This window comes from Podarcis filfolensis (assembly GCF_964270895.1).
Source record: "Podarcis filfolensis genome assembly, chromosome: 5".
Lineage (NCBI taxonomy): Eukaryota > Metazoa > Chordata > Lepidosauria > Squamata > Lacertidae > Podarcis > Podarcis filfolensis.
In genome coordinates, this window is record NC_139608.1 from 93,980,585 (window position 1) to 93,994,602 (window position 14,018).

At 44.4% G+C, this 14,018-nt stretch overlaps 1 protein-coding gene across 1 annotated transcript in view; it reads right to left on the bottom strand.

The window, feature by feature from the left end:
* VWF (von Willebrand factor) overlaps positions 1-14,018 on the bottom strand; it is a 165,245-nt gene that overhangs the window by 117,210 nt on the left and 34,017 nt on the right. The window contains exons 13-17 of the mRNA XM_083615379.1: positions 12,747-12,847; positions 9,137-9,332; positions 8,100-8,315; positions 2,106-2,346; positions 55-149 (exon numbers count right to left, since the gene is read on the bottom strand). Coding sequence (XP_083471505.1) covers positions 55-149; positions 2,106-2,346; positions 8,100-8,315; positions 9,137-9,332; positions 12,747-12,847 — 849 coding nt within the window. The remainder of the gene's footprint in view (positions 1-54; positions 150-2,105; positions 2,347-8,099; positions 8,316-9,136; positions 9,333-12,746; positions 12,848-14,018) is intronic.

Sequence of the window (14,018 nt, forward strand, 5' to 3'; positions counted from 1 at the left end):
AATAAAGAAATGTTAATTCTTCAAACTCATTATTGTAAAAAATAAAATACTAACCTCTGGCAGAAGGACGATGTTGAAAGAAAACGTCTGGCAGGAAAGCCCCTGGAAGTCTGTTTGAGCTACAATGCATGAAGCCGTTTTCACAATAGCTAGAAGAAAGAAAGAAGCAGTGGCTCCCTTGCAATAAACTGAGGGACGGCTTACATACTATGCTTTGCCGCAGCAGCCAGTAGCCACATGCCTACCTGACTGGTGTCAACTGCAATCTCCAGAGGCAAAAAACACAAAAAAGTGGTTGTAGGAGCATCTATGGGATTGGGCAGCAAGCTAGGTAGCCCAATGGAATGTGGAATTTTGATCCTGGGCCAAGTTGCATCTCATTAGTAGTTTAAAAGCAGGACAGGCCCACCTATGAGGCACCGTGAGGTAGTTGCATCAGGCAGCAGGATGGGGAGAGCTGGGAGGGGGGACTTATCTGGGTCCCTAGATGCACGCCATTCGCCTCCTCCTGTTCCTGTCACCAGCTGCTGCCTCCACTGCCTCCTCCACCAACCTCACCACTGCCGACTGTTCCTCTTTAGCCTCCTTTTTTCTTCCCACTGCCTACAGCGTACCAGGGCTGTTAGAATATTCTGTTCCACCTTAAAAGAAACAGGCATGATTGTTGTGTGTTACATGCCTGTTTACACTCCAGCACAGCTTGCTGGGAACTTCCGTTTGTGTATAGCTTTTGCTTATGCTTCTTGCTTGGACACGAAAGGGGGAAGACATGTTTTTTCCTTTGTCCTGATGTATGCTGAATAAACTTCCCTTCCATTGCGAAGAGTTTGTTTACTCTTCTGGCTTGCGTGCTCAGCTTCTGAAAGGCTTCTGAAGCTCTGAGTCGGAGTTTTGATGCAGAATCAAGGACTGGAGTTTGACTGGCAACCGGCCAGTGGGCTGGAGCCAGCTGGCGGCCTGCCAATTGCCCCTACTTCCTTGAACGCATCCCATCAGCCCTAGCCACCTCTAGTCACCAGTGGAGGCGGTGGTGGGATGCCATGTTCTGTTTCGCTTCAAGCAGCAAAATACAGCGGTACCTTGGTTCTCAAACTTAATCCGTTCCGGAAGTCCGTTCCAAAACCAAAGCGTTCCAAAACCAAGGCGTGCTTTCCCATAGAAAGTAATGCAAAATGGATTAATCCATCCCAGACTTTTAAAAAGAACCCCTATAACAGCAATTTAAGATGAATTTTATTATCTAATGAGACCATTGACCCATAAAATGAAAGCAATAATCAAGGTAAAGGTAAAGGGACCCCTGACCGTTAGGTCCAGTCGTGACCGACTCTGGGGTTGCGGTGCTCATCTCGCTTTATTGGCTGAGGGAGCTGGCGTACAGCTTCCGGGTCATGTGGCCAGCATGACTAAGCCACTTCTGGCAAAACCAGAGCAGCACACGGAAATGCCGTTTACCTTCCCACCGGAGCGGTCCCTATTTATCTACTTGCAGTTTGACGTGCTTTCGTACTGCTACTGTACTATAAAATAAATAAAACAGTATTGTAGAGGATAATTTTTTTAAAAAAATCTTACCTACACTGATGGTAGCCATTGTTTGGATGGGGGGCTTTTATCCATTTCCGCAGTCACACAATCACTCAATCACTCACTCACTCAATCAATCAATCAGTAGCTGAACTGGGATCCACACAGTCACAAAAACAAATTAACTGAAAAAGCCTCAAAACAAAAAACGCAAAATAAATAGCAAAAACAAAAGCATCAAATATAAGCTCCAAATATCACCTCAGAACACTGTAATCGGAAACAGAAGGCTTGAATTACAGTGGGGGGACGCAAAGTAGCAGCGCAACAGGAAACACAGGGGGACGGAAGACGGAGCATGTTTGGCTTCCAAAAAAAGTTCGAAAACTGGAACACCTACTTCCGGTTTTTCAGCGTTTGGGTTCCAAGTTGTTCGTGAACTAAGCTGTTTGAAAACCAAGGTACCACTGTATCCTGGCCTGGCCCTGCTTACTGTTCTCCTCACCTTCCAGACCTAGATTTAGACATAGCCACGCACAGTATGGTGGGATGCAATGAGACCCGAGCCATGCACTCACCACATGGTGTGATGATCAGAGAAGACGTCATCTGGCTGGAAGATCTCGCCATCGTAGTAACAAGAGCACAGGGACTTTTGCACACAGTCTCCCTGCTGGTCAAGGAATAATCCAGCAGGGCAGTAGCAACCTTCCATGCAAAACTCATTGCAGTTTGTATCTGGATAGGACAAGGATCGGCAAGTCTGATTGCATGGACTTCCACACTGCTGGTAAATCTGGCCTTCTGGACAACTCAAAGCTGTGGAACAGAGTAAAAGAGTGAAGAAATGTATTGTAGATTTTTTAATTATTATTTTAAAAGGTAAAGAGACACCTGACCATTAGGTCCAGTCGTGGCCGACTCTGGGGTTGCGGTGCTCATCTCGCTTTCCTGGCCAAGGGAGCCGGCGTACAGCTTCCGGGTCATGTGGCTAGCATGATTAAGCCGCTTCTGGCCAACCAGAGCAGCGCACAGAAACGCCATTTACCTTCCCACCGGAGCGGTACCTATTTATCTACTTGCACTTTATGCTTTCAAACTGCTAGGTGGGCAGGAGCAGGGACCGAACAATGGGAGCTCACCCCATCACGGGTATTCGAAGCGCCGACCTTCTGATCGGCAAGCCCTAGGCTCTGTGGTTTAACCCACAGCACCATCTGCGTCCCTATTATTATTTTACAGTTCCTGATATAACAGGGATGCTATTTGGGAAGGAGAGAGAGAAGAATTGGCCATCTTTTGTCAGATTTGCCCCTCACCACTAGACATGCCAGAGGTAAGATCCTGTAGGTGCCTCTGACCTATTCTCAAGGACACTGACGAACACACATCCCAGTGGGGACAGGATGGAGAAACAATTTCCAGATGTCGAACTTTGGAGGTTTTTAATGCTGGGGAAATCACTGCAGAAGAGTGCTGTCTTAAGGAAAGACATTCCAAATAATTATACCTTCTGAGCTCAAAAGCCACTGCAGCATAGATCCTCTCCACACAATAATTTGGGGGAATCCATACTATTTTGTTATTGTTTTTAATTTATTTATACTCCGGTTTATCCCCCCCAATGGAACTCAAGGCAGCTTACAATCACAAAAATAGGGGGGGAAACTTTAATAGAATTGAAACTCTCTTTGTGGAACGCAAGGTAGCGTACAGACTTGAGTCAGGCATGTTTAGCGACAACAAAATGGTAGCCTCAATCTTCAGACCATACTCTAGAGCCACCAGGTCAGATTTGTTGAGAAACCGTACGTGCAGCTACTCACACAGAGTCAATTAAGGTTTGGCAGACAGCCAGAATGCAATCTGAAGGAGTAAGTCTGCCTGGTGATAACAGAGGCATGGAGACAGCTCCCTGATTGGTCAAGCTCTCTCAAGGGAGTGATAATGGCCTACTAACTGGAATGTGTTAGTTCAGAGTTCAGTGTGTCAGTGAGTGTAGGAGTTGTGAGTTCGTGTCAGAGAGAGCTAGCAAAAGATCCGTGTTCTGTTCCTGTATATAGTCCACTGTTTATAATAAACACCTAACTACAAGTTCCTGGTCCCTGCTTCGTCTATCCTAGAATAGAATCATAGAATCATAGAGTTGGAAGAGACCACAAGGGCCATCGAGTCCAACCCCCTGCCAAGCAGGAAACACCATCAGAGCACTCCTGACATATGGTTGTCAAGCCTCTGCTTAAAGACCTCCAAAGAAGGAGACTCCACCACACTCCTTGGCAGCAAATTCCACTGTCGAACAGCTCTTACTGTCAGGAAGTTCTTCCTAATGTTTAGGTGGAATCTTCTTTCTTGTAGTTTGGATCCATTGCTCCGTGTCCGCTTCTCTGGAGCAGCAGAAAACAACCTTTCTCCCTCCTCTATGTGACATCCTTTTATATATTTGAACATGGCTATCATATCACCCCTTAACCTCCTCTTCTCCAGGCTAAACATGCCCAGCTCCCTTAGCTGTTCCTCATAAGGCATCGTTTCTAGGCCTTTGACCATTTTGGTTGCCCTCCTCTTGTCAGTGTCCTTCTTGACCCTGTCTGCAGCCAAGTCGCCAACTGCTTCCGTGGATTCTGCGTTTACTCTGCTAGGTCTGGCTAAGGTCCTGCAACTAGTCAGAAAGTTGCGAAACACCAAATAGGTTTTGCCAATAAGATTAACTGGCCATGAGTGACAAGAGCACATTTGAAGACTGAAGATGCTAAACGCAAGACATCAGGTATGAACCCTGTACCCTACCAGCTGGATTCCCCTCCCCCCCCCAGCCAGATTCTTGCAGTCCTAGCAAAGGCAGAGATTAGTCAATCCTTGCTGGGTCAGCATTCATGTCTGAATGTTCCATTTGGTAGGATTTGGGTTATTCAAGTGTGGTTCACTGTGTGAAAATAAGGACACAAATCATAGCTAGAAAGTTCTTGTGTGTACAAAATGACGACAGAAAAATGCCAGCAAAACACCAATTCTTCTTTTTATGCTCCCAACATTATATGGCACCAAGGCTGGTTCTAGACACATCAGAGAAGCATTTCAGTTCAACGCGTTGCAAACTTTGTATGAGAAATTGGGTTAGCAAAACAGATCTGCAAGGCGCCATCTGGTGTCTCAGTGTTAGAATGCATAAACAACACATATAAAGTGCTTTTCCTTTGCCAGAGCAGCTATTATTCTCTTTTCATAAGCTAGCCAGAAGGCCAAACTAGGTATTACTTTAATTTCATGATGAACAGCCAGCCACAAATATTAATAATAAATTATTTATTTTATAACTAAACAAAATAACAGTATGTGCGAGGTACGTGTGGTTTTAATTGGGACCGCGAGGAGGGAAGGCTTGCTCCCTGCTGCCAAAGCCATGATCCTGACTAAAATCCCTTCTGAATATCACACACATACACAAACCCACATTTGGTATCATTTAAAAAAAACAAACAGATGTTGCTGCTGGCCACAAAATTAAAGTAACGTCTATTATTTTTATCTATTTTATTTGTACGCTGTTCTTCATTTGAAGATCACAGGCTGGTTCACAACTTAAAAATACAAAATGGGGACACAAAATTAGAATAGGGGAAATACAATTCAATAGTGAAGGAACGTGATATTCCCCACTTCCCGAATCCCAAGGAGGAAAACTGATTCCTGAACCACCAGCGCCACACCTTTAATGCCACCCTTGGCATGTTGCCCAGAACTGCACAAAGGTTTGTGCTTCTCTTGTCTGACAGGTTTCTGCAGGGCTTTGTAGTACTTCAATCCCCACAAAATTTATTTGCTCAGAGTCCGCAGCGGACAGAACAATATTGGTACAAGCACAGCTCTACCGCCTCACCTCTGAGCTTCTAGAAAACAAAACAATCATTCATACATCGCCTAGAATCCCAAGGACCAAAACTAGTTCTTTCAAGTCATTTTAAATGGCCGTGGAAGCACAAGTTTACAATTTACAATTTATTTACGGCTATTAGCCCATAAAATATGTACAAACATAAAAACACAGGGACATAAAAACAGATATATCCGACAACAGAAGGTGAACACCACGATGCAAGGGTGGGTCATTGAGCAGAGCCAAGTGACAGCTTGGGGCCAGGAGAGCTCCAAGGGACGGATCACAGAAAAGGAAAACTGAAGACGAACTCCGACATGCACTCTCATCATAACAGTCCGATTAGTTTTGATGTTGTTGTTGTTTTTTGGTGGTTTTTGAGTGTGAGATAACCGCATTCAGAAATCTCGCCACCTGCAGAGTTACAGAAGGATCTGTATCCTGCAAAAGCAGTGCGGCGTGTGACTCAACAGGCCTGCCAACCAAGCGCAGTAAAGCAGGACCCAGGAATTTAGCCCTGGCTATGCTATGTAGGGGACAGTTGAACATTATATGTGAAAGAGATTCAACAGTTTCCCCGTCACACACGCATAGCGGAGACACCAAACCCTTGGAAAATCTGTGGTTCAGCAGGTTCGATGGAAAGACATTGAACCTTGCACGAATAAATGCACGTCGGTGTGGTACTGATGAAAGAGATGACATGTATGATGGAAGGCCAAGTGGTGGGGTTATTCCGTGATACCTGGGGGAGCAGACACCCCCACCCCTGGCGAGGTTGTGTTGATGTTCAATGTCCGCTAATCTTTGCTCAATAAGGCTTTTGGCTGAGCGTAAATTCATCTTTAAGGAGTCCGCTGGGGAAATTCCGATGCTCAGAAGTTTGGCATGGATTTTTCCTACCCAGGGATCCTTTTGGAAGCACAAGATTCTTATTTCACTAACAGCAGGTCCCAATCCAGATCCAGATCACACCGTGGGTGGGATGCCAGCAGGGGGCTCCAGCCCAATTTAATCCCCCACTGTAATCCTGATCTGGATGGGGGGGGGCTGCCTCCTATTTGCATAAGAAGCAAACTCCTATTTGCTCCAATGAAAAAAATTTTCCCCTATGCAAACAGCAGACACCACAGGGGCAATCCGAATCAGGACCACAGGAAAGGCTTCTCCTCTCACAAACCCCCAAGCCCTGTGGCAGCTTCCCAATCTGGACCAGGCCCCCCTGCGCTGGCTATTTGTGAAAGGAAAGTACTGTGCTCGTGGGGAAACCACAGGATAAACATATTATGAAATATGATCCTCAGTCCCTGAGCAGGAAGCTCAATACTCTGGTCCGTTAGCAGTAATTATGCAAAACGGCCAGCTGCAATCTCAATCCATCTAAATGAGCAAACATTTCTTCATACCATACACAGCACGGGTCTGTCCTTGTGGTTCGTTGGAAGTTGAAACTGCTTCACATGTACTATTACGTTGTTGTCTTTATGAGGATGTACGTTTGACTTTTATTACACCTGTTTTGCAAAAGTCTAGGAAAGAATCGGAATACCATAGTCTAAAACTACTGCTAGAGGACAAGAAGCCCAAGACTACATTAAATGTAGCTAAATTCTGTGCGTCTGCAATCAATCGCAGGAAGCAAGTGGTATCCCATAATGTCCAGTCCCCTAAATGTTAATTACAGGGGGCACGCTAAGAATTAATTTTAATTTTTTATATTTAAATTCTTGTTATTGCATATTGTCCCTTGTATTCCTGATATTTTTTATGATCTGTGATATTGTGTGCGTTGAAGCTGGTCTATGACCGTATTAATAAATTCATTCATTCATTCATTCATTCATTTCTTCATTGCACCATGAGAGGTATCTGGAGAACCAGGATCACGTAATGAGGCTTTTAATGGATCTGCACCCACAGAAAATCAGCATTTGTGCAAGGTGTAAATGCACATAACGGACAAGTGAAAGGAAGAACGGACTGCACCACATGTCAAAGATTGATTGTGGCAATTGAATGTGTTCCAATTGTATCATTTTACCATTTGCAGTCCTTTCCCATTCCTTCCCCTCGTTCCTTTTATGATCGCTGCATCATTCTAGCATAGTTCTGCTGCCAACAAGAGGTTCATTATCGCCGTCCTCTCACACAGTCTCCAGGCCTGCATAACTTCAAAGGAGGATATATTTTGTTTCTCCTCTACTGTTTCACTTCCTAAGCACAAACTATGAAGCCTTGCTGTGGCTTTGCATAGTTCTGGGCCACGTCTGATGCTGAAGGTCCTGGTTTTGCCATTTGAAGTGGGAAAGGGCGTGTCAGCCATGCGTAATTGCATACCCACCATGCACATTAAAATACCATATTTTTTGCTCTATAAGACTCACTTTTTCCCTCCTAAAAAGTAAGAGGAAATGTGTGTGCGTCTTATGGAGCGAATGCAGGCTGCGCAGCTATCCCAGAAGCCAGAACAGCAAGAGGGATTGCTGCTTTCACTGCGCAGCGATCCCCTTTGCTGTTCTGGCTTCTGAGATTCAGAATATTTTTTTCTTGTTTTCCTCCTCCAAAAACTAGATGCATCCTGTGGTCTGGTGTGTCTTATAGAGTGAAAAATATGGTATATGTTCACATGCCCACAATGCACATGAAACATCATGCCATGTTTTATATTACTAACATTTCGGCAAAGCACACATACCGCAAAAATCTGGCTTCCTCCAGCTGATGAGAACTCCTCTGCGAGCGCAGGCCATCGCATAAGCAGAGACGGCGGTACACAGACAGTCTTTTCCGTCGGAACAAGAACAGACATCATAGCGGCAATTCTTCAGGTACGGAGAAGGACTGACTTTGCGGTGGCAAGGTTCAAACAATGGGGATAACAGAACTGAGCATGAGCCTTCGGCGTACTTGGCTGAAATGAAAACAATTTCAAAACGTTAGATGAGCAGTTATCAGATGTAGAAAGAAATAGGAACCACCATAAGCCATCAAAAACGCATTGACCCAGTTAGCGTGTAACACCAGGCCAAACTTGTTTGTCAGACAAACCATGAGCCAGGCTTTAGACAAAACAGTAAGCCAAACCGTGGCTTAGCCGATAGCATATACCTGAAGGAGCGTCTCCACCCCCATCGTTCAGCCTGGACACTGAGTTCCAGCTCAGAGGGCCTTCTGGCGATTCCCTCATTGCGAGAAGTGAGGTTACAGGGACCCAGGCAGAGGGCCTTCTCGGTAGTGGCGCTCTCCCATCAGATGTCAAGGAAATAAACAACTATCTGACTTTTAGAAGACATCTGAAATCAGCCCTGTTTAGGGAAGTTATAAATGTTTGATGTTTTATTGTGCTTTTAATATTCTGTTGGGAGCTGCCCAGAGTGGCTCGGTATAAATAAATTATTATTATTATTATTATTATTATTATTATTATTATTATTATTATTGCAGCCAGACCAGAGGAAGAAAATGCACAAACGGTGGATCAAGGCAAAAGAGGGCACGTGCCCCAGGTGGCAGTGGTGGTCTCCCTTTTCTCCCTTTCTTTGTCAAGCTCTGAGCATGACAGTTCAGAGATAAAATGATGAAAACCAGCAGGCTGATTCTCTCTTTTTTCCAATTCAGGGAGCCCTTTCCTCGTGGACTTGTCTGCAATGGAAGACGCTATGCTGAAAGAAGATAAACACGCTGCTATCTTTCACCACAAGCTAACCCTGGCTTCATTGCAAGGGCCAGTACCTAAGCGAGGGTTGAGACTGCAGGTATTGCTATCTTGCTTCTGCAAATCTTGACAATCTTCTTTGAGCTTCCAGGAATTCCCAAAGTCTTCCACAAGGGTTTCCACCAGGCCCGAAGGTGTAAGGAAATCATCTCCTTGGTTGCCATTGTAGTTGCCACACAGACCACAAGTTCGTTCCGTGAATTCTGAGGGTAACTGAAGAAGCATAGGAGTTAAATTCAGTATTTACACGTTTCATTTTTTTTGTCTCCAGTCAGCTACTTATAGGACTTCTGTTGAATGAATCTTATACAAATTGTGCTAAATATAAAAGTGCTGTATATAAAACAAATTAAAAGGCACTGGCAATGATCCCCTTACCCAAGTAAATTTTACTTAAGGAAATTTAAGTGTATATAAGTACACATTAAACTTTATGTTGGATTAACGGTGTTATGTACTGAAGTTCTCACCCTGGGCCAGCAGGGGGATACTGTAGATAGTTATGCAAATGAAGGATCGAAAGTGACGTTCAGTGATTGGAAGGATACTGTAGATAGTTATGCAAATGAAGGATCGAAAGTGACGTTCAGTGATTGGATAGTTTTAGAAAGTTGTTACAGTAACAAGGTACTGGAGATCTATATAAGCAGGCTGACTGAGCCCTTCAGTTCAGTTCTGTTGTGGCCTCTGAATAAAGAAGAGCTGTTTGAAGAATCGCTGTGCCATCTAATATGTTCACCCACAACTTAACAAACATAATAGTTTCTGTCCTCATACAGAGGACAGATCTGTGATCTTCAGGATCACAACTGACAAAATGGTGGCACAGATTGATTGTTTTGCCCATATAAGCATTCTGCATCTGCCCAACAGCATTAGGAATCTTGGATAAGGAAAGAGCCAGATGATTATCAATATTAATCTCCTCTTTTATAGCAATACAGTGGTACCTCGCAAGACGAATGCCTCGTAAGACGAAAAACTCGCAAGATGAAAGAGTTTTTCGTTTTTAGAGTTGCTTCGCAAGACGAATTTCCCTATGGGCTTGCTTCGCAAGACGAAAACGTCTTGCGAATTTGTTTCCTTTTTCTTAAAACCGTTAATACCCAGGGCGCATTGCTTGAAGAGGTGCAGTTCCGTGCTTCGCAAGACAAAAAATTCGCAAGACGAAAAAACTCGCAGAACGAATTAATTTCGTCTTGCGAGGCACCACTGTATCACTCTTCCAATAAACATATTTAATATGGCAGTTTATATCTAAAATGCATTATATCTGAGATCCAGGGGAGCATCATAGCTATGGATCTGAGCAGGAAAATTCCCAGTTAAAATAGTTCATCTTCAACATGCCTGAAGAATTTGCTATAGCAGGGCCTCAGAGGATGCCCAAACTCTGTTCCCATCGACAGAAGGCAATAGTCCTCTCATCGCACAGAACGTGCAAAAGACACAAAAGTGTGTGTGCTCTAGCGCATACTTTGGCACCAACATGCGTTGCAAAAAAAATTTCAAAACAATACGCCCCCTAGGCTGCAATGCTTTACACAGTTTCTCAGAAGTAAGCTCCAATGAATTCAGTATGTCTTCCCTCCGAACTGATATGCATAACATTGCATTGTCAGAGTGCAATTCAGCCAAAGTTTAACACTTTCAAATCCTACTGATTTCAAGGGGAGATTTAAAAATGTGCTGAAATCCATGGAATTTAAATATTTAAAATAGTTTATGTTGCATGCCAGCTGTCTGAAATATTATTGGGACATAATGATGTAATCCAGCCAAACCAAAGAAAACTGAAATTTTCCTAAAATCAATATAACCTTTAAAAAGTGTTCAGCTTTATAATCTATTTTTTCCAATTTTCCAGTTAAGTCCTAAGTAGGAAATGGATGTTGTTCCTCGGGACTAAAGCAGGAAAACCCAGAGTTCATTATATTTCTCAGAAGTGTCTGCCCAGGTCACTGGGAGTGAAAGTAAATCACTTCCCCCAGTTGTCTAAAACATTTGGCAACAACACACAAACATTTGTGCGTTTGCGTGCGTGAAATTATTTTTGATTGCTCCAAAAGCAACAATGCTGACCTTTAAGGAGCAGATGAAAAGGAACATGACAATTTAAAAAGGCACTGGAAATGTTCTTTAGCTTTTATCACTATCGCGACTACATTCAAAGTTGAGAAGACACAGCTGGCGTAGTCTGGGGCCTGAGTAAGTTTAGCCAGAAAAGCAGGAAAAGGTCAATCATGGCTTTGTTCTTGCATGATCTAATTTTATATATTAATCAAAATCTTCATGTGTCTTAAATCTCAGAGAAAGAATATGTCCTCAGGCTGCCTTAAGAGTCAAAACTGTGTTATCCTGAGTATTAAGTGATCCTTGTTTAAGAAGACAGGAAATGGTTTGGATTAGACCAAGATTGTGGGATGTGATCCATGAGAGGCAGTCAAGTACAACATACCTTGAAAAGTTAGAGAAGACATGCAAGGGAATGTTTGGTCCAGCCAGTTGAAACTTCCTGTTCCTCCTGGCTGGAGCATCCTTCCTGTTGCATGTGATAGACGGTGGGTGTGACCTAACCAGTCCAGGTAACAAAAGGACAAGTCACACAGCACACCCTCCTCTCTTTTTGACTTCCTTTTTCGTTTGACCAGCTTTTAGCTAGGACTGCTCTACTAGCTCTCAGCTAGCAGAAGCACTGGGATTATTCCCCCATACAGGGTAGATCCACACGTACATATTTGTAACTAAGTCTGCCTTCAGAAATCCAACTGTGAACTGATGTGAGTAAACTTCTTATATTGACTTTGAATAAGATTGTGGCATCTTTATTCTTTTAAGAGGAATTCAAGGGAATTTACCAGGAACGTACAATTCAATCTGAGACAGACTGCATTGTATAATAGTGAGAGGCTCACACGAGCCTGCAACCAGCTATCTGCTCTGCATGTAAAAGGGAAATGTAACTCTGCTAAGTAAAGGAACTTGCTAGCGCAAGTTAGGAAGGATTATAATAAACAATATATCCTCTCCTGCCACCCTGAACATTCCCACAAAGATGCAATCTGCAATCTTTCTGGAGGGTGGCTGCAGCCCCTCGCAAGCTGCCCTCCGTTCCCAGGGTAGCAAGGAGTCACATCCCAGTGGCTGGCTGTTGTAAATTCGCCAGCTGGCCACACTGCAGGGCAGGTTAGCATGTCGAGTCCAAAGTTTAAATTGCCCAATCATGGGCAGCCAATGGTGTGGAGCCTGGTCATAGAATCATAGAATCATAGAATCATAGAGTTGGAAGAGACCACAAGGGCCATCGATTTCAACCCCCTGCCAAGCAGGAAACACCATCAGAGCACTGCTGACATATGGTTGTCAAGCCTCTGCTTAAAGACCTCCAAAGAATGAGACTCCACCACACTCCCTGGCAGCAAGGAGTGGTCAGTGGACCCGAGAGCAGAAACGTTTGCTGGTCTGCCGACTGGGGTTAAAAGCTGTGCCTATTACTTGCAGCGCAGTCTCTTCTACTCTAGAGTATATCTAGAATTTCTAGCACACCACAACCATATTTTCTTAGGGGGGGGATCAATTTAAATACAAATACATATTTATGTGTGTGTGTTTGTCTGTGAATCATACCTTCATCGAAAGAGTTCCGTGCCCATCCCAGTCAATCTGTACATTCTCTTTATAGCTGAGACGAACTGCAGACATTACGGTGTGCTGGATACGAAGAGCACCTGGGAAAACCAACTGCTAATTACAGATACATAGGGATGAGCAACAGCAAATGTGAATGTAATACAGGAAATCTAGACAGATCTAAATTGTCTGCTGAAGGTGTAGAGCCAAGCGACGCCTTATGAGGCTCATATAGCAAGTAGCTGTGCAGGGGGAGGGGTGTGGGTTTGCACCCCCTCCCCTTGTTTTTAATTATTTTGTGTTTTTATCTTGCATTTCTATGTTGTGAAACACCCTGAGATCTATAAATGAAGGGTGGTATACAAAATAAACAAATTAATTAATTAATAATCATAATAACTGCTCTTGTGGAATGGAGCCCTGAAAAGTTCCCTCCACAGGCAGGGAGGGCAACAATACTATGATCGAGATAAGGAGAAGACTGAGAGGAGATATGAGAGCCATCTTCAAATACAGTGGTGCCTCGCAAGACGAAATTAATTCGTTCCGCAAGTTTTTTCTTCTTGCGAGTTTTTCGTCTTGCGAAGCACGGTTTCCCATAGGAATGCATTGAAAATCAATTAATGCGTTCCTATGGAGACCGCCTTCAGACCAGGTCCGGGGACAGTCTGTCCCCTGACCTCTTCTGAAGGTTGGCGGGGGGAGGAGGACTTTTCTCCCCACCGCCAGCCTTCAGAACAGCCTTCTGAATGTTGGCGGTGGGGAGGAAAACCTTCCTCCCACCGCAAGTCTTCAAGACAGGTCCGGGAACAGAGGAGAATCGCTGCGCGCCTTCTCCTCTGTTCCCGGACCTCCCACCGCAAGCCTTCAGGACAGGTCCGGGAACAGAGGAGAAGGCGCGCTGCGCTTCCCCGCTGTCCCCGGAGATTTCCCTATGGGCTTTCGTCTTGCAAAGCAAGCCCATAGGGAAATTCGTCTTGCGAAGCCGCTAAAAAATCGGAAAACCCTTTCGTCTTGCGGGTTTTTCGTTTAGCGAGGCATTCGTCTTGCGGGGCACCACTGTATCTAAAGGGCTGTCACATGGAAGAGGCTGTCACAAGAGGCCAAACGGCCTCGGTCCAATATATCTGAAGGAGTGTCTCCACCCCCATCGTTCTACCCGGACACTGAGGTCCAGCACCGAGGGCCTTCTAGCGGTTCCCTCATTGCGAGAAGCCAAGTTACAGGGAACCAGGCAGAGGGCCTTCTCGGTAGTGGCACCCGCCCTGT